Raw genomic sequence first — 21,371 nt, 5'->3', positions numbered from 1 at the left:
ACTAATAAAGGCAACTATTAGGTCCCCCATTTTCAAATATCGTGAATTTTTTATGGTCCCTGGCCATTTGTCAGTTATTTTAATTACATGGCACCCCAAAAGTTGACCAGTCACTTGCCACGTCATTAAAATCAATTGAATATTTATTTTTAATTTTTATTTTAATATTTCATTTTTCAAAATCATTTAAATTGAAATAATGATTTTAATAATAACATTAAAATTGATTTTTAATATACCCAACATGTGAAAAGAGTTTTTTTGAACAAGCACTTATTTAAGCTAAAACCCCAACATAGGTATTTAGCCATAAATTAGGTTTTGCTTCCATTGTTATTCTGTACTTAATGATAAATAAGGTTTTGCTTTCCTTTTGTCTTGATGAGCATCAACGACGACGATTAACAGTGGCTGCACGATAACAACATCAACGACGATTAACAGTGGATGCACGAAAACAACATCAACGAAGATTAATGGTGGCTGCACGACGGCAACAACAACGACGAACAGTGGCTGCAAGACAGTAACAATGGTGGTTGAAGACAAATATGAGATCTGGAAAAAAAAAGCCCTCAAATTAACTTGGATTTGAAGAGTACTCTCATATAGAGGGAAGTTATCTTCATATGTTCCTGTAGTGGAGGACACTAGGGTTCATGTTTGAGAGTAAATTTGCAGGAAAGATTAAGATTTGGCATTTTCACTTACTGGGTGTATTAAAAATCAATTTTAATGTTATTATTAAAATCATTATTTCAATTTAAATGATTCTGAAAAATGAAATATTAAAATACAAATTAAAAATAAATATTCAATTGATTTTAATGACATGGCAAGTGACTGGTCAATTTTTGGGGTGCCATGTCATTAAAATAACTGGCAAATGGCCAGGGACCATAAAAAATTCACAATATTTGAAAATGGGGGACCTAATAGTTAGCTTTTTTAGTTTGGGAACTAAAAAGTTAAAAATGTCATTATGAAGACCCTTTTCTGGAACATCAGAGGGGTGGCAAATAAAGCTTCGAGGCTTGTCCTCAGAAGACTGATTCAAAAGCATTCTCCTGACTTTGTGTTTATTGCTGAGCCATGGATGAACTTTGAGAATTTCCCTCAAAGATCTCTCCAAAGGTTTGATTTGAAATATTTTGATTCTAATTATAGAACTGATCTTTTACCCAACATTTGGTGTTTTTGTAAAAGCTCCATTAATCCTTTAATTGTTTTCAAAGATGACCAACATATCTCTTTTACTATCAATGTTTCTAACATTAACCTTGGCTTCTCTGTGATCTATGCCTCCACAAGCTACATTCAGAGAAGACAATTGTGGAACAAACTTGGTGTTGCTTCACCTGGAACACCTTGGTGCTTCATAGGGGATTTCAATGCCATTATTAGCAATGAGGAATATAAAGGCAGATGTATCCCTGCTAAAATTCCTATGTCTAATTTCTTTAATTGGTCTGACTCTAACCAATTCATTCATTTACCAACTGTTGGAAATCAATTCACATGGAGCAATGGTAGGAAAGGCACTCACTTAACTGAAAAAAGACTAGATAGAGTTGTGTGCACCTTAAATTTTCTGGATGTCTGTAGCTCAGTAGTGTGTAATACTCTCATTAAGCTGAAATCTGAACATTATCCTATTTTACTGACCTGTGATTTTGACAAAATTGGTTATGTTTCTCAATTCAAGTTCATGAAGATGTGGACTCTTGATGATGATTACCATAGGCTCATTAAAGAAACTTGGAACACTAACATTGTTGGCTGCCTTTTATATATTCTTGACAGGAAACTTAGAATCCTCAAGGCCAAACTTAAGGATTGGAATAAGCTCAGCTTTGGAGATGTGAAGGCTAGAGTTTTAGAGGCTGAAGGAAAACTTAAATGGCTGCAAGAGGAAATATCTAAGGCTGGCTACTCTGACACTCTTCAGTCTCAGGAAGCTCTTGCTCAAAATAACTTGGACTTAGCCTTAAACTTAGAAGAAGAATTTTGGAAGTAAAAGGCCAGGATACAATGGAATTCTAAAGGGGATAGGAATACAAATTTTTTCCACACTTATGCAACAATTAGAAGGAAAACTAACAAAATATCATCTCTAAAAATCAATGATTCTATTGTTACTGACAGAAGTATTATGGAGAATCACACTGTAAATCACTTTCAAAATCTGTTTAATAATAATGTTGTTGTGCAGGATATTGATATGATCCAAGAGGTCATTCCCAAGCTTGTCACAGATCAGGCCAATGCTATTCTTACCATGGTTCCAAATGCTGAAGAGATAAAGAATGATGTGTTTAGCCTTAAGGCTGACTCATCCCCAGGGCCTGATGGCTTTGGTGGTATATTCTTTCATTATTACTGGGAAATCATAAAAACTGATGTGATTAATGTTGTGCTTCAATTCTTCTTGCAGGGATGGTTTCCTAACAATTATAATGCCAACACCGTTGTCCTAATCCCTAAGATCAATGAGGCTGCATCAATCTCATATTACAGACTAATTGCCTTGGCCAATTACAAATTCAAGATCATATAAAAAATTCTTGCTGACAGGCTTGCTTCCCTTCTTCCCACTTTAATTTCTAAACATCAGAATGGGTTCATTTCTGGTAGGAATATAAGGAATAGTATCTGCCTCACATTTGAGGCTATTAATCTCTTAAACAATAAGAGTTTTAATGGGAATGTTGCTTTGAAAATTGACATATCAAAGGCCTTTGACACCATTAGCTGGCCTTTCATCCTTAAAACTATTAGTTGCTTTGATTTTAATAATACCTTTTGTCAATGGATTTCTGTCATATTACACCCTGCCACCTTGTCCATTGGCATAAATGGAAAGCAAGCTAGTTATTTTAGGTGCTCAAATGGAGTTAGACAAGGTGATCCCTTGTCTCCCTTGCTTTTTTGTCTAGCATGGGAAGTTCTAAGCAGAGGTCTTACTAGGCTTGTTCAAAATGATAAAATTAATCTTGTGAAAGCTTCCAGTACTTGTTTTATTGAGTCTCATACCATGTTTGCTGATGATGTGATGATTTTTTGTAGAGGTGATCATAAGTCTTTAAATACCATATCTACTTTTCTTGATGCTTATGCCTCTTTCTCTGGACAGTTTTGTAACAAATCTAAGTCTCTCATTTATGCTGGAGGGATGTCTAATACTAGGCATAAAAGTCTTGTTGATATTGTAGGATTCAAAATGGCCACCCCTCCCTTTCTTTATCTCGGGGTTCCAATATTTATAGGCAAACCTAAGGTTATCCATTTTCAAATTTTTGCAGATAGAGTTAGATTAAAGCTGGCTGCTTGGAAAGCTCACCTCCTCACCATGGCTGGAAGAGTTCAACTAGTTAAAGCTGTTATTCTTAGCATGTTTGTGCATTGCATTTCCATCTACTGCTGGCCAAATAGCATTATCAAAGAAATGGAAAGGTGGATGAGAAACTTTATTTGGAGTGGGGACATAGACAAAAGAAAATTGGTGACTGTGAAATGGAAAACCTGTTGCAAGGGCATTAAAGAAGGAGGTCTTGCTATCAAGTCTTTAAGAGTGTTTAATGAAGCAACTAATTTGCATCTGTGATGGAGCTTTATGGGTGAGGCTTGCCATTAGGCACAGGTTCTGGCTGCTAGAGTTAAAAGGAACAAAGGCATCATCACATACTCTATCAAATCTTCTCTTTGGGGCAATTTTAAGGCCATGTACACAACTGTCAATGGATTATAGGAAAAGGCACTAAGGTAAATTTTTGGTTGGACAATTGGCTGGGAGAACCTCTGGTCCAGAAATACAACATTCCTCAAATCTATCATGGTCACCTTACCACCAAAGTTTGTAATTGGTTAATTGATGGAGCCTGGCAAATCCCTGCTAACATTCTTGCTGCCTTCCCTGGCCTGATGCATCTCATAAGCAAGGTTTTTCCTATGTTGGTCGACAATGTTGACTCTTTTGTTTGGACCAAAGCTGTTGATGGCATGTTATTTATCAAAGTAGCTTATGAATTTATTCTTAAGCCTTTGGTGTCTGCTACCTTGTCCTTCTTTCCTTGGGACAGTGGCATTCCTTCCTCTCATTCTTTACTAGTTTGGAGATATTTTTATAACAAACTCCCCTCTGATGATAACCTGAAATCTCGTGGATGCTCCCTTCCTTTTATGTGTTCCTTGTGCAGGAAAGATTCTGAAACTGCTCAACATGTTTTCTTTGAATGCACTTTTTCCAGTCAGCTTTGAAATTGGTTGTCAAATAAGATTAACTACCCTCATTTGTATTCAATTTATATCTGTATGGCAATTCTGACCGAGAATTGGTCTCCTCAAGCCAAGCGTACTATTTCATCTTGCTTCACTTACTTGTTCTATCATATTTGGAAGTTTAGGAATTTGGCTAGATTTGAGGATAAGTCTATAGCGTGGGAAAGTCTAAAGGCTGCTATTATGTCTCAGGTTAAGCTTGCAGGGAGTTCTAAAACAAAGACTTCCAATTCTGATATGAAGAGCTTTCTTGTCCTTAAAGCTTTTGACATAACTGTGAATTCTAGGCCACCTAAGCGTGTTTGGAAGTGTTTTGGTCTCCTCCACCTGTAGGATGGATTAAATGTAACGTTGACGGCCTTGCAAATGGTTCCCATATGACAAGTTCTTGTGGTGGCATTTTTAAAGATGACAAATCCGGTCATTTGGGAAGCTTTTATGCCTATATTCATGAAGGAAATTTTGTTGTTGCTGAGCTTCTAGCGGCTATCATGGCTATAGAATTGGCAATGGAAAGAGGTTGGATCAAACTTTGGATCGAAACTGACTGCATTTTGGTGGTTAAGGCGTTTTCAAATACGAATATCGTCCCTTGGTACATCAAGTCTCGTTGGCGCTATTGTTGTGCTTTTACTCTTCAAATTGATTTCTTAATTTCACACACTTTTCGGGAGGCCAATTTTTGTGCTGACTTATTGGCTAACATATGGTACAAAACCAAGACTTTCAATTGGTTTGATAATATACATCATGATCTACCCAAGGACTTTTTGCTTGACAAACAAGGCATTCCTAGACTTAGGCTTTGTAATTAATGGGCCTTGTTGTTGATTGTTGTCCTTGTCTCCTTTTGTAATATTTTCCTTTTATTAATGAAGCCTCTTTTTGTTTAAAAAAAAGTTAAAAATGTCAAAATAGGGGGACCAAAAGTGCATTTAAGCCTATAAATTTTATTTAATTTCTTCGCCTACAATAAAAATCAATAGGTAAAGGGACCGTTTGTTTTGTCTTTTTTATTTAAATGATTTTTATAGTGTTACATAATTTTATGTAAAAAAAAAATTACAAAGAAAATTTTCAGAAAAGCCTCGAATGAAAATCTGGTTTGAATAATTATTCTTAAAATGTTATTTTAGGTATTTCATTTTCTTATTGAAACTTTTTTGAATATTAAAATTTCAAAAAATCACTTAATTTTGAAGCTATTTTAAATAGATTTTCATAAAAATCATTTATCATAAAAATTAATGACAAATTAAATATGGAGAGAGAAAATCAATACTCATTAATTTTAACCATTAGATTGAGAAGAATTAATGGTCAAGATGTGGAGTAAGTGTTGATAACTTACTCTTGGAGTAAATATAACCCTCCTCTTATTAATTTATGGGTTAATAGTAGTTTAGCCCCCTGTAATATGAGCGTGTTTCGGTTTACCCCCTACTGTTGCCAAAGGCAGGTTTTGGTAACGGTTTTTTTGAAAAAACCGTTGCCTAAAGGTAGGGAGGGGGAGAAAGCAAAATTCGCTAACATTAGAGGGGGGAGAATTACTATTAACCCTTAATTTATTTACTGCATACCAAACATTTCCATAGCCCAGCTTTTATGTCATAGCTTGTAATAAACATTTCCATAGCCCGGCTTTTATGTCATAGCTTGGAAAAGTTCAAGTTTCTTGAAAATATAAAAAAAAAAAATTAATTTTGCTTGTAAACAATCAAAACCTTTCCGATTCCTAAGCACTACTTCCAATCGTAAAGGTATTCTTGTTGTTTGAATTGTCATATCTATCATATAAGAAAATTAAGTGTTGTGGAAATTACTCATTTGTCCTGCTGTTTTCTCATTCTGCCACGCGGATAGCTTCCCCATCTTCTCTTTCTTTTGTTTATTTTTTCAACAACTTTATCAAATGTTTCACATGTTACTAATTTGAAAAGACATAGTAGATCATTTTTTTGACAGAAAATTTTAATATTCAATACATTTCTTTTTTAATAAGAAAAGTTATTAGAAATTAGTTTAATTTTTTTTTAAAACTACACTTTTATTTTTTAATATCTCTTATTTTACTTTTAAGATAAATAAAAGATTGTTCTCTAATATCTCTTATTTTTTTAAAAAAATTAAATTAAATATTTTTATTCTGAAATAGAATAATGTTTAAGACTAATAATTTAATCAAATCTTTTAATTTTTGACTAATTTTATTTTAGAAACTCAAAAACTTTTTTTTCGCCTATTAATTTTGTTAACTTTCTCTCTTCCAATTGTGTTAGGATTAGGTAGTTTTTGATTGAGTTTTTTTTGTTGACATTTACCAATATAAATAACTTATAATTGTGATTTTAATGTGTCTTGATATTATTGTTTGCAATTTTAGGTTCTAATTTAAGAATCACAATTAATGCAAATTTTATGTATATTTATAGAAGAAGAAGGTGGTTGAGAAAATTAAAGGATTTACTGTAAAAGAGAAGAGGGGTATTTGAAGAAATTTTTGAGATATTGACAAGAGAAAGTAGGAGAAAGAAGTAAATGAGAGATGTGAATCTATCATATAAGAAAATTAAGTGTTGTGGAAATTACTCATTTTCCCTGTTGTTTTCTCATTCTACCACGTGGATAGCTTCCGCAACTTCTCTTTCTTTTATTTATTTTTTCAACAACTTTATCAAATGTTTCACATGTTACTAATTTGAAAAGACATAGTAGATCATTTTTTTGACAGGAAATTTTAATATTCAATACATTTCTTTTTTAATAAGAAAAGTTATTAGAAATTAATTTAATTTTTTTTAAAACTACACTTTTATTTTTTAATATCTCTTATTTTACTTTTAAGATAAATAAAAGATTGTTCTCTAATATCTCTTATTTTTTTAAAAAATTAAATTAAATATTTTTATTCTGAAATAGAATAATGTTTAAGACTAATAATTTAATCAAATCTTTTAATTTTTGACTAATTTTATTTTAGAAACTCAAAAACTTTTTTTCGCCTATTAATTTTGTAGATGTTGTTGATTGACTGTAATTTTTGGTAAAACTCATTGTGATTTTATCATGTCAAAACTGGTGTCATGACATGCATTCTACTGTTGTGAAGTTTTACTTATGCAGGCCTTTACCTGATGTCAAGGCCGATGTCATGACATTCGTAGCTGTTACGTCTTATTCTGTTACTAATTATGGTTATGTGATCTGTTAAGATCCTATGCGCTTTACTTGGAAATATTGGATTTTGATCTGTTCAAGGACGTCTTTAATTGCTCTTATTTTAGGTTCCTTGATTTGTGGAAATTAGTTTTATTAGGTTTAAAACTAATTCGGATCCAAGGCCCAGCTGCTGCGTTTTCTGAAGGCTATATATATTATGAAGAAGCTGCAGACCGGATTAGGGTTTTTGTATTGAGAAGCTTTAAGAGTTCTTCGTGTTTAAGTTTTTGCGTTCTAGCTTTCTTGTAAGCCAAACAATCATCATGATGATTGTCTTGGTCTAGGTGTTTTTGTTTGAGTTGTAAGAAGTACTTGAAGCTTTTAAGCAAGAGTACCATTGTACTTGATTGAAGCTTTTAAGCAAGATCAAGCTGTGTCTTTGAAGTGTGTCTTCTATCCATATTCATTGAGCGTTATTCATCACTGCTGTGATTGAGGGGGAGTGAGTGGAATCTCTGATCTAAGTAATATTAGGTTGAAGTTGCATTGGGTAGATATTAAGTGAAAGGAGTAATCTTGAACTGTATTACCTTAAATTGATATTACTTATAGTGGACTTCCTCCCTGGCTTGGTAGCCCCCAGATGTAGGTGTGTTTGCACCGAACTGGGTTAACAACTTTCTTGTGTTGTTATATGTTTGTTTACTTCTTGTTCATTTGTTTAAAAAATATTCAGATAGTAATGTCGTGACATCCTGTTCGACATCGCGTGTCTGAGTCCAGAATTTCAATTGGCATCAGAGCAGACACCCTGCCTGTTTTTCTTACTGGGTGAGATCTAGGGACAACATTTTCTGGTACTATGGACAAGGAAGGTGGTGGATTTGTGAACAGACCACCCATTCTGGATGGATCTAATTATGATTATTGGAAACCTCGTATGGTGGCTTTTCTGAAATCCTTGGATAGTAAAGCATGGAGAGCTGCAAACAAAGGATGGGAATATCCTGTCACTATTGATAAGGATGGCAAGTCATCCCTCACACCTGAGGAAAATTGGAGCAAAGATGAGGAGGAGCTGGCTCTTGACAAATCTAAAGCTTTAAATGCTCTATTCAATGGAATTGATAGGAATATATTCAGACTAGTACACCATTGTGAACTAGCCAAAGATGTTTGGGATACCCTCAGAACTACTCATGAAGGCACTTCCAAAGTTAAAATGTCAAGACTTCAGTTGCTAACTACCAAGTTTGAGAATCTAAGGATGAAAGATGATGAAAGTATTCAAGAGTTCCACATGAATATACTTGAAATTGCTAATACCTCAGGAGCTTTAGGAGAAAAAATGTCAGATGAAAAGCTGGTGAGAAAGATCCTTAGATCCTTGCCTAAGAGATTTGATATGAAAGTCACAGCTATAGAAGAAGCACAGGATATCAGCAAGATGAAGGTAGAAGAATTAATTGGATCCCTTCAAACCTTTGAGATGGGAATCAGTGACAATACTGAAAAGAAAAATAAAAGCCTAGCTTTTGAGTCCAACTCTCAAGAAGAAGAAGAGGAAGGTAGAGAAGAAAATCTAACTGAATCTATAGCCATGCTTGGAAGACAATTTAACAAGATTATAAGAAGAATGGATCAGAAGTCAAGACCAAATGTCAAGAACATTCCTTCCGACACTAACAGATCCTATGATTCTAGCAGAAAGGTTAAACCCGAAGAGAAGTACAATCAAAGCAAAGGAATTCAGTGTCATGGATGTGAAGGATATGGACATATTAGAGCTGAATGTCCCACTTATCTCAAGAAACAAAAGAAAGGACTGTCAGTCTCCTGGTCTGATGAAGATTCTGAGAGTGATGGTGAAGAAGAATTTGCCAAACATGTCACAACCCTTACTGGTGTTTGTGTCTCTGATGAAGATTCTAGCGAAGATGAGTTAACCTTTGAGGAATTGGCAGCATCCTACAGAAAGCTATGTATCAGAAGTGCCGAAGTCTGTCAACAAGGTGAAAAGCAGAAGAAATACATAGTTCAGTTGGAGGCAGATAACACAGGGCTTCGTGAAACTATATCTGGTCTAAACAGTGAAGTTACCATGCTAACATCCAAACTTGATCAGATGTCAAAATCTGTCAAAATGCTAAACAGTGGTTCTGATATGTTGGAAGAGATTCTACAGATTGGAAAGAGTTCAGGAGATATGTCTGGTATAGGATTTGTTGGTGCTATGAAACATCCTCAAGCTAGCAGTAATACTAAACCAGAATCCAAGATGTTAAACCCGATGTCACAACATGTGACTCAACATCATGACAAAAGTAGAATGAAGAAGAAATTTCAAAGATGGAGATGTCATTACTGTGGTAGATTTGGACATATTAAGCCCTTCTGTTTCAGATTATATGGTTACCCAGACCAAGGTCCATACTACAGACCCAAGCAGATCATGCCCATCAAGAAGCAACAGTGGACACCTAAAAATATGGCCTTAATAGCTCATACATCTCTTAGAGTATCAGCCAAAGAAGATTGGTATTTTGACAGTGGATGCTCCAGACACATGACTGGAATCAAGAATCGATTAGTAGATATCAAAAACCATTCTACTAGCTATGTAACCTTTGGTGATGGAGCTAAAGGATAAATCAAAGGGGTTGGAAAACTAGACTGCTCAGGAGTTCCAAATCTGGAAGGTGTCTTGTTGGTCAAAAGCTTGACTGCTAATCTCATAAGTATTAATCAACTTTGTGACCAAGGATACCAAGTTAACTTCACTAAAACTGAGTGTGTGGTCACTGATAAAGGAAAGAATGTAGTAATGAGGGGAGTCAGATCCAAAGATAACTGTTACTTGTGGGTCTCTCATGAATCTAACTACTCAACTGTATGTTCTAAAGAAGAAGAAGCAAAGTTGTGGCATCAAAAACTTGGTCACCTTCATCTAAGAGGTATGAAAAAGATTATTTCTATGGAAGCTGTGAGAGGAATTCCCAAGTTACAAATTGATGAAGGAAGAATTTGTGGTGAATGTCAGGTAGGAAAACAAACCAGGATGTCACATCCAAAGGTTAGACATCTGACTACTTCCAGGGTTCTAGAACTACTTCACATGGACCTGATGGGACCTGTGCAAATGGAAAGTCTTGGAGGAAAGAAATATGCTTATGTGGTTATGGACGATTACTCCAGATACACTTGGATAAACTTCATTAGAGAAAAGTCAGATGTGTTTGATGTTTTCAAAGACCTGTGTCAAAGAATTCAAAGGGAAAAGGAAAATGATGTTGTGAGAATCAGAAGTGATCATGGAAAGGAATTTGAGAATCAAAAATTTGCTGATTTTTGCTCCTCTGAAGGTATACACCATGAGTTTTCATCTCCTATTACTCCATAGCAAAATGGGGTTGTTGAAAGGAAAAACAGAACCATTCAAGAATCAGCCAGAGCTATGATTCATGCTAAGAAACTCCCTATTTATTTCTGGGCTGAAGCCATGAATACTGCCTGTTATGTTCATAATAGAGTTACCTTAAGGAAAGGAACCTCTACCACTCTGTATGAGATCTGGAAGGGAAGAAAACCCACTGTCAAATACTTCCATGTGTTTGGTAGTAAGTGTTACATTCTTGCTGATAGAGATCACAGAAGGAAGATGGATTCCAAGAGTGATGAAGGGATTTTTCTTGGATACTCTACAAACAGCAGAGCCTATAGAGTTTTCAACTCAAGAACGAGGATAATCATGGAATCCATAAATGTGGTGGTTGATGATGAACACAAACAAGCAGATGTCACATATGATGTTGGAACATTCTGGGAACACGCAGCTGAAGAATCTAAGAAAGAAGATGATTGCAGCCCCACTATTGCAAAAGCTGAAGCTGAACCCTCTAACAAAGGACCATCTATAAGAGCTCAAAAAGATCATCCTAGTGAACTTATTATAGGAGATCCCAACAGTGGAGTTGTTACAAGGTCAAGAGAACAGGTCTCAAACTCCTGTTTTGTATCAAAAATTGAACCCAAGAATGTTAAGGAAGCTTTGACAGATGAGTTTTGGATTAATGCTATGCAAGAAGAATTAGGCCAGTTTGAAAGGAATGAAGTATGGGAGCTGGTTCCAAGACCTAAAGATACAAATGTCATTGGAACTAAATGGGTTTACAAGAATAAGTCAGATGAACTGGGAACTATAATCAGAAACAAAGCAAGGCTAGTTGCTCAAGGATACACTCAAGTTGAAGGAATTGACTTTGATGAAACTTTTGCTCCTGTTGCTAGACTTGAGTCAATTAGATTGTTGTTAGGAGTTGCTTGCATTCTGAAATTCAAACTATACCAGATGGATGTGAAGAGTGCTTTCTTAAATGGTTACTTGAGTGAGGAAGTCTATGTGGAACAACCTAAAGGCTTTGCTGATCCAAACCATCCTGATCATGTGTACAAACTAAGAAAAGCTCTTTATGGGCTGAAACAAGCCCCTAGAGCTTGGTATGAGAGACTAACTGAGTTTCTTACTAGTAATGGTTACAGGAAAGGAGGGATAGATAAAACTCTCTTTGTTAAAGATGAAGGAGGAAAGATCCTGATTGCTCAAATCTATGTGGATGATATTGTGTTTGGTGGGATGTTAGACACGATGATTAAACATTTTGTTGACCAGATGCAATCAGAATTTGAAATGAGTCTAGTGGGAGAATTAACTTACTTTCTTGGTCTGCAAGTTAAACAGATGGAAGACTCAATTTTTCTCTCTCAGAGCAAGTATGCCAAAAACATTGTCAAAAAATTTGGGATGGAGAATGCTAGTCACAAAATAACACCTGCACCTACTCATTTAAAATTGTCCAAAGATGAAAAGGGCACAAATGTTGATCAAAGCTTGTATAGAAGCATGATAGGAAGCCTGCTGTATCTCACAGCTAGTAGGCCTGATATTGCTTTTGCTGTTGGGGTGTGTGCCAGATATCAAGCAGAACCCAAGATCAGTCACATAAATCAAGTCAAGAGGATTCTGAAATATGTGAATGGTACTTGTGAGTATGGCATGCTCTACTCTCATGGGTGTGAACTAATTCTCACTGGATATTGTGATGCAGACTGGGCTGGAAGTGCTGATGACAGAAAAAGTACTTCAGGAGGATGTTTCTTCTTGGGAAATAACCTCATCTCATGGTTCAGTAAGAAACAAAATTGTGTATCCCTATCTACTGCAGAGGCAGAATACATTGCAGCAGGAAGTAGCTGTTCTCAGCTTGTTTGGATGAAACAAATGCTAACAGAATATAATGTCACACAAGATGTCATGACATTATATTGTGACAACCTAAGTGCCATTAACATCTCAAAGAATCCTATCCAGCATAGCAGGACCAAGCACATTGATATTAGGCATCACTTTATAAGAGATCTTGTTGAAGATAAAGTAATTGCCTTGGAACATGTTGCTACTAATCTCCAACTGGCTGATATTTTCACAAAAGCTTTGGATGCTAATCAATTTGAAAATTTGAGAAGTAAGCTAGGCATTTGTCTTTGTGAAGAATTATAGCAATTAACCGGGTGTGGGGCCAACAGTATCCTTCTCTCCAAATATTTGTTATCATTACATATTAAAGTGTATTTTCCCCCTCTTTTACACCTTCTCCAAACGGTTCCCATTCCCACAAAACCTATTTTCGGCATTCACGCTACCTCTCTGATTCGCTGCATTCACAAACCTCTCTCCATCATTCCATTCACTCTCAACATGTCTCAGACCTCTCCCTCAAAGAACACTACTCCTCGCTCTGAAACTGCATCCGACTCTAGGGCACCAAATATGGTAGGTGATCAGGATTTTGTACTGGATGTTGTGCCATTGAACTCGGTCCCAGCCATTGATCCTGTTGGTAGTATACCAAGAAAGATGCATGCAAGAAAATCAACTGGTGGGTCTATTCCAGAAACGTTCTCTGCTAGGGATAAAGAAGGGACTGCTTATGTCCACAATGCAATCGCAGGCCTTGTCACAAGAATCTTGAATGAAGGTCACAAGGTAGAAGGAATATCTGTCCCTTTAGCCCAAGCTCCTGCTCCTGAGAACAACAAAGATAATCAGGTTGATGCTAGCAAGGATCATGTTGATGTTGAGACATCTGAAACCAACAATGTTGAAGGCTCTGATGCTAAAGATGTTGAAGCATCTGAAGATAAAGATGCGGAGATTCTTGAAACAGAGAAAGCTGAAGAGGTCACTGCTACTTCTCCTAAAGAGAAGGCTACTCGCCCTACTGACAATACAAATGATGTGGTGGATCTGGATAATCTTGATGATCCTATTGACATTGCTGATGATGACCTCATCTCCAGCATTTCCAACAGAGTCAAGGCTCGAAGGGGAAAGCAGGCTGATGATCAACATCCTCCCAAGACAAAGGTTGCTCCTCTAAAGAATGCCACCAAAGTAAAGATCAAGAAGGTCTCTGCTATCTCCGAAGACAATGTCCTAAGTGATGTCCCTGACATCCCTTCAAAGAAGAAGATTTCTGTCACAAAATCCTCCACAAAGGTCCATGATGTTCCCTTGGACAACATTTATCTGCACTATGCTTCAAATGCTATCCAGTGGAAGTTTGTTTATCAAAGAAGGCTGGCTATGGAAAGAGAACTTGCAAATGATGCTCTGGAATGTCAAGAGGTCATGAAGCTCATCAAATCTGCAGGTTTGCTTAAAACTGTTACTCATTTTTCTAAATGCTATGAAATGCTCGTGAAGGAATTTATAGTGAATTTGTCTTAAGATTGTGCTGATGGAAGAACTGAGGATTTTCATAAGGTGTATGTTAGAAGAAAATGTATAGATTTTTCCCCTACTGTTATCAACCTCTATCTAGGTAGAGATGCTGAGGCTCAACCTGAGCTTGAAGTAACTGACAATGAAGTATGCAAAGTTATCACTGGTGGTAAGGTTAAGAAATGGCCCATAAAGAGTAAATTGTCTGCTAGTCTTTTGAATGTCAGGTATGCCTTGCTGCACAAAATTGGTGCTGCAAACTGGGTGCCTACCAATCACACTTCTACCATTGCTGTTGGCCTAGGTAGATTCATATATGTTGTGGGAACCAAGACAAAATTTGACTATGGGACCTACATATTTGATCAAACTATGAGGCATGTTGGTACTTCTGCTACCAAGCTACCCATTGCTTTTCCATCCCTGATATGTGGGATAATCCTCAAGCAACACCCTGGAATTCTGAAAGCTAAAGATTTTGTATGTAAGAGGGAGAGTGCTTTGTCATTTCACTATAAGCTGCTCCAAAGGTCAGATGACATAACATCTGCTGGGACATCACAACCCAGCAAGTCTGTGAACAAAACCTTTCTCATTGCTGAGCTGAAAGAGACTTGTAAGGAGTTGGACAACAGGAAGATGAAGCTTGAAAAGCTCATTCAAAGTCTTGAGCAGTCTACAGATGATGATCATGCTGGTGGAAGCGATGATGACAATATGGATGAAGACAAGGGTGCTGATAGTGGTGATGAGGAAGAGGCCGAGGATGGTGAGGGTACTGAAGATACTGAGAGTAGTGATGCTGATGAAGAGACTAGTGGCTCTAGTGATGAAGAGATTAGTGGCTCTAGTGATGAAGAGACTGATGGTTCTGACAATTAGCTCTTCTTCTGGTGTTTCTTTCATGCTGATCTTCTGTTTGTGTTTGGCTCCTTTTGTGGCTAAAAAGGGGGGGGGGGGGTGATGGATATTTTGGTTGTTGGTTATTTTTGTTGGATATTGGTTGTTGGATATTTTGGTTTTTTTGTTGTTTTCTGATATTTTGGATGTTTTCTGGTTCTCCTTGACAATGATAAGTGGTATTCTGTAACAGATGATTAAATAGATGTTTTCTGGATTTCTGGTGATTAATCAAGCTGGCTGTTGTTTTCCTACAGAATTTATTTTTCTGTATTGTTTGCCTACAGAATTTATTTTTCTGTATTCTTGGTGTTGTTGGCTGCTGTGTATGCTCTAATATTATATGGTTACATTTATTCGTGTTTTAGCCAAAAATTTGCCAAAGGGGGAGTTTGTAGATGTTGTGTGATTGGCTGTAATTTTTGGTAAAACTCATTGTGATTTTATCATGTCAAAACTGGTGTCATGACATGCATTCTACTGTTGTGAAGTTTTACTTATGCAGGCCTTTACCTGATGTCAAGGCCGATGTCATGACATTCGTAGCTGTTACGTCTTATTCTGTTACTAATTATGGTTATGTGATCTGTTAAGATCCTATGCGCTTTACTTGGAAATATTGGATTTTGATCTGTTCAAGGACGTCTTTAATTGCTCTTATTTTAGGTTCCTTGATTTGTGGAAATTAGTTTTATTAGGTTTAAAACTAATTCGGATCCAAGGCCCAGCTGCTGCGTTTTCTGAAGGCTATATATATTATGAAGAAGCTGCAGACCGGATTAGGGTTTTTGTATTGAGAAGCTTTAAGAGTTCTTCGTGTTTAAGTTTTTGCGTTCTAGCTTTCTTGTAAGCCAAACAATCATCATGATGATTGTCTTGGTCTAGGTGTTTTTGTTTGAGTTGTAAGAAGTACTTGAAGCTTTTAAGCAAGAGTACCATTGTACTTGATTGAAGCTTTTAAGCAAGAACAAGCTGTGTCTTTGAAGTGTGTCTTCTATCCATATTCATTGAGCGTTATTCATCACTGCTGTGATTGAGGGGGAGTGAGTGGAATCTCTGATCTAAGTAATATTAGGTTGAAGTTGCATTGGGTAGATATTAAGTGAAAGGAGTAATCTTGAACTGTATTACCTTAAATTGATATTACTTATAGTGGACTTCCTCCCTGGCTTGGTAGCCCCCAGATGTAGGTGTGTTTGCACCGAACTGGGTTAACAACTTTCTTGTGTTGTTATATGTTTGTTTACTTCTTGTTCATTTGTTTAAAAAATATTCAGATAGTAATGTCGTGACATCCTGTTCGACATCGCGTGTCTGAGTCCAGAATTTCAAATTTTGTTAACTTTCTCTCTTTCAATTGTGTTAGGATTAGGTAGTTTTTTATTGAGTTTTTTTTTTGTTGACATTTACCAATATAAATAAGTTATAATTGTGATTTTAATGTGTCTTGATATTATTGTTTTCAATTTTAGGTTCTAATTTAAGAATCACAATTAATGCAAATTTTATGTATATTTATAGAAGAAGAAGGTGATTGAGAAAATTAAAGGATTTACTGTAAAAGAGAAGAGGGGGTATTTGAAGAAATTTTTGAGATATTGACAAGAGAAAGTAGGAGAAAGATGTAAATGAGAGATGTGAATTGTGAGAGAATTGACATGAAAAAATGTATAGAAAAATGGTGTTTTTAAAATTTTCTGACAAATTGATAGTAGTAGATCAAGTAGTTGTATTGGAAAGACAAATAGACTTCTGAGGCTTATAATCAATTAATTAAATCAAAATACTGCATATAAAAAAGTCAAAAAAGTCAAGTAAAAAAGGCAAGTAAAAAAATTGATTGAAATTGATATGAGATATGTAAATTTAATATATATATATATATATATATATATATATATATATATATATATATATATATATATATATATATATATATATATATATATATATATATAAATAAAGTAATATATAAGAAAATTTATGCTTCTAAAATAAAATTAATAATACTTTTAAGTTAATTTTAGTGTATAAAATATGATGAAAAATAAGATTATGTTTGACTAAACCTTTTGTACACGGAACATAAAGTTATTGATTAAAATATTGATTATTAACGGGACATGAAATTACTGATCAAAATATTGATTATTAACGAGTAATAAAGTTACTGATCAAAATATTTTTTAAGGTACACGAGTACATGAAGTTATTGATCAAACTAATATTTGTACACGGAAACATGAAGTTATTGATCACAATATTAATTATTAATGGGACATGAAGTTACCGATCAAAATATTTTTTATTAACTATACATTCAATTATTATTTTTTACGGGTAACCAGATTTTTTCTATTAAAAAATATACATCTGAAACAAATGCGCGTCCCGTATCAGAACCCGTGCGAACGCACGGATTTGTTACTAGTTAATAGTAAAACTATAGTTTTTAAAATGGATAATCTCAATTGTAGAGGAGCACCTTTTGTTAGATTATCAGTAAAGTGATTTTGTTTTCATTTTGTTAGATATCGATTGATACACATTCATTCACACGTAAATACATTTGTGTTATTCATGCACACACGTAAATACATTTGTGTTATTCATGATCCGAATTCCCTGAGTTCATCCGTCAATCTTTTGTCTCTTTCATATCTTTGTATAGCTTGAAGTGTATGGATTCAAAACTTCTAAGATTTATAAACTAAGTCATGTTGTTGTTGTGGTTGTTGAGATTTTTGTTGAGTAAATAGAGAGAGCACCATTTGAGGGAATACAGTGAGAAACCGAGTGTTGTTATTTTCAAAACTGAATCGAGAGCTACTCCTGTGAGGATTTAAGTGTGTTGTTGTTGTTTCAGATTTGAGTTTAGAGTTGAGGACAAAGAAGATATCCCTGATGTTATCGGTTGGAAGATGGGAAAAAATCATGAACGGTTGTTTTTTTTTGGCCATGGATTGTTGTTGTTTGTTGTTATGCTGAGATTGAGAGATGAGAGGATCGTTTTTGCCATGAGGATAAAAGTAGAGTTGGAAGAGGGAGGAAGTTAGCGTAACCGAGTGGAGAAAGAGAGAATAATGAGAAAATAAAAGTTGAGGAGAGAGAATCGTGATTTTGTTGATTGCTTTTCCAGATTCTGCTTTTTAATTGGTTTGTTAATTTGTATTTTTTTTATGCGAACAAAGTTTCTATTAAGCAGAAGCAACAGCAGTTACAATAGAGTTTTGGGATGGGATAGCCCCAATCCACGTTTTTTAGCCTAGGATATTTCCAGCACCAACCAAACTATGGGCTTCAGTATTAAACTTACGGCCCACGTACATAAGAGAAGCAAAAAGAAAATGACTCAATAAACATCTAACATCTTCAGCGACTGGTTCGATTGTAGCAAACACCGCAACAGAGTTAACACAATTTACAACATTGAGGCAATCTGACTGCACCACCAATCTTTCAATCTTTAGGTCCAACGCCAAACGGATACTCCAGCGAATAGCCAACATTTCTGCCGTCAACGGGTCTGTATTCAAAGACTCCTTCCTGCATGCCGATAGAATAACACCACCATCTGGGGCTTTGAGAACGCAACCAAAAGCAATTGAGTTCGGAGAGAAAACTCCCGCATCAACTTTGAGAATGTGGACATTCTTTGGGCTATACTTCTCTTGCATAGAAAGATTATTGGAAGGCGGAACAAGCAAGGACTTATTATCATCTGAAACACAGTTAAGTGCCTCGTGGGCCACTGTCACCGGATCAGCCAACTGATTTTTAAAAATCAAGAGATTTCGCGCCATCCAAATACGATACAACAAGGTTGCCAACAATTGAGTGCTGAAGACATCACCACAGTACAACATACTAAATAACCAGTCTCTAACATCAAGCCTGGGTTCAGTTCTAAAGCTAAGGATAGATGAGAAGAAAGTTTGTTGGGCAAAGGGGCACTGACAGAATAAGTGTTGGGCCGTTTCAGGGGCTGCAGCACAAAACGGGCACAAGGTATCCAAGATCGTCCCTCTCCTACTCAGATTGTCCTTGGTAGGTAGGATGTTCTTTGCCAATCTCCACAGGAAGTTACGAATTCGCGGGTTTACCAGAGCTTTCCAAATTGCCTTCCAAACCTTAGAGTTTGGAGCAGAAGACGGGCCTGGCAAAAGAGAGTCCTTCACCTGCAAATAAATATGATAAGCGGAGCAGACAGAGAATTCACCATCTTTTTCATAGTTCCAAATCACCTTATCTGGCACATTATTAACAGCAAGAGGGATGTTAACAATTTGGGCAGCATCCTCATCAGCAAAACAGGAGAAAATAAGATCCCTCTTCCAAGTTCCAAAATCTCTATCAATCAATGCACTCACATTTGCATCCTCAGCAAGACCCGACACTCTCCCCTTTACCGTAAAACCAGCGTTACCCGGGATCCATCTATCTTTCAAAATCGTAACAGACTCCCCGTTACCTGTTCTCCAACGGGACCCCATCTGCACAACCTCTCGAGCACTCAACACACTCCTCCAAGCGTAACTAGGAGCAAACCCCAACTTACTTTCCTCTAACGAACACTTCGGGTAGTATCGACCTTTAAAAACTTTTGCAACCAGAATGTTACCACCAGTCAGAAGCCGCCACTATTGCTTGCCCAGCAAACTCATATTAAACTCGCCGATACCGCGGAATCCCATACCACCCATCCCCTTTGCTCTAGCCATTTTATCCCAATTAAGCCAGTGGATTTTCCTCTCTCCCTCTTTCGCTCCCCACCAGAACTTAGCTATCAATTGTTCAATAAAGTGAACTTTTTCCAAGATCATATGCATGTATGAAGCAGCCACTTGATTTTCTAGGGTTCTCACAATGCAAATTTCGTTTGGCCTTAGATTCCTTGATCCGGTCCATCACCACTAGCCCAGCGCCCCACTTTGTCTGTTTTTGTTGTTTTTGTTGTTTTTGTTGCTTTTTTACATTTTCTATCACATGGGCTCTGTGTCTAAGTATGTCAGAAATCAATTGCTTTACTACTAATGTCAAGTTATATAATTGTAATTATTATATTCTTCAGGTGATTGTTCCATTTTTAATAATTACAATTAACATTAATATCATGTAATATAATTGATTCATATATTTTTTAACCACCAATAATAATAAATACTAATAATAATATAAATAAAAAAAGTGAATACTCCGGTATCCTTGAGATTAGTTGGATACTGATACTCTCAACCAATCAAACACTATGATTCATTTCTTTGTCACGTTTTTATTTTATTTTGAATTAAATTATATTTTTAATATAATTTACACGTATACACAACTTAACTTTATAGATACCAAAGAATTTACCAATAAAAAGATATCAAATGATAGATAATAAAATGATAATAATCTGCTTTTCTAGATTAATAATAAATAAAAAGAAACTACTAACAAAATTGTTAATTATATTAATTAAACTAACTTAAGAGAGTGATTTTCATAACCATAATTATAATTTTGCATCCATAGTTATTAAATTCATACATAATTAATGATTTACCTTTAAATAATATATTATTTTGTTTACTTAAAAAACAATACATTTTTCCTCATTAATAATTTTATTCTTCAATAATATATTATTTTTAATTCCTTCTTAAATATTTAATTTATTTTTATTTACTAATAAAAACAAAATGATATTTATAAGAAAGAAAAATCTTATTAATTAAAGTTGTTAAGTCTCTTCATAATTTTGGAGCTAAAATTGAGGTTAATTTTGTAATTTCATGATTCTAATTTATATTTATTTCTTTATTAATTTATTTAAAATTTTAGATTAAATATTCTTTTATACTCATATTATTTTATTTTGTTATTTATTTTGTAAATATTATTATGAAAATTATTACTATTATTATTATATAAAAAAATTATATTTTATTATTATTTAGTAAACCATGATACATTCAATACCATCATTTTGAAACGTCCTCCCACTTTCCTCATATCCTCCTGTCTCTATCAACCACTAAATCAATTTTATCATCCCCATTAACTCTCAAATATTGGTATAAAAATAGTTCAAGTGATATGCAAGTGTCTTTGTGGTAGTAGTCATATGTTAGTGTCTCGTCCTACACTAATATTAACATCGTTCATCTTGCTACTTTTGTTGCATTACCATATTCTCAAGACAGTGTTCTTATTACTATTGTTTCTTAATAGTAACTTGCAACCTGCATATAACATCTTCATTACTCTA

The 21,371-nt window shown here is 35.2% G+C and overlaps 3 protein-coding genes across 3 annotated transcripts; 2 read left to right on the top strand and 1 right to left on the bottom strand.

The window, feature by feature from the left end:
- The first annotated feature begins 4,655 nt into the window (after positions 1-4,655).
- On the top strand, positions 4,656-5,093 carry LOC131623764 (uncharacterized). Its single transcript, XM_058894787.1, has one exon. The coding sequence runs from the start codon at positions 4,656-4,658 to the stop codon at positions 5,091-5,093; it is 438 nt and encodes a 145-aa protein (XP_058750770.1).
- A 6,092-nt stretch (positions 5,094-11,185) lies between these two features.
- LOC131623763 (uncharacterized) lies at positions 11,186-15,100 on the top strand. Its single transcript, XM_058894786.1, has 4 exons — positions 11,186-11,431; positions 12,203-12,397; positions 13,202-14,147; positions 14,319-15,100. The coding sequence occupies exons 1-4, from the start codon at positions 11,186-11,188 to the stop codon at positions 15,098-15,100; spliced, it is 2,169 nt and encodes a 722-aa protein (XP_058750769.1).
- A 3,278-nt stretch (positions 15,101-18,378) lies between these two features.
- On the bottom strand, positions 18,379-19,611 carry LOC131623762 (uncharacterized). Its single transcript, XM_058894785.1, has one exon. The coding sequence runs from the start codon at positions 19,609-19,611 to the stop codon at positions 18,379-18,381; it is 1,233 nt and encodes a 410-aa protein (XP_058750768.1).
- Between the last annotated feature and the right edge of the window lie 1,760 nt (positions 19,612-21,371).

This window comes from Vicia villosa, unplaced genomic scaffold (genome assembly GCF_029867415.1).
Source record: "Vicia villosa cultivar HV-30 ecotype Madison, WI unplaced genomic scaffold, Vvil1.0 ctg.000077F_1_1, whole genome shotgun sequence".
NCBI lineage: Eukaryota > Viridiplantae > Streptophyta > Magnoliopsida > Fabales > Fabaceae > Vicia > Vicia villosa.
The sequence above is the reverse complement of the archived record's forward strand: the minus strand, read 5'-3'. Positions and strand labels throughout refer to the sequence as shown.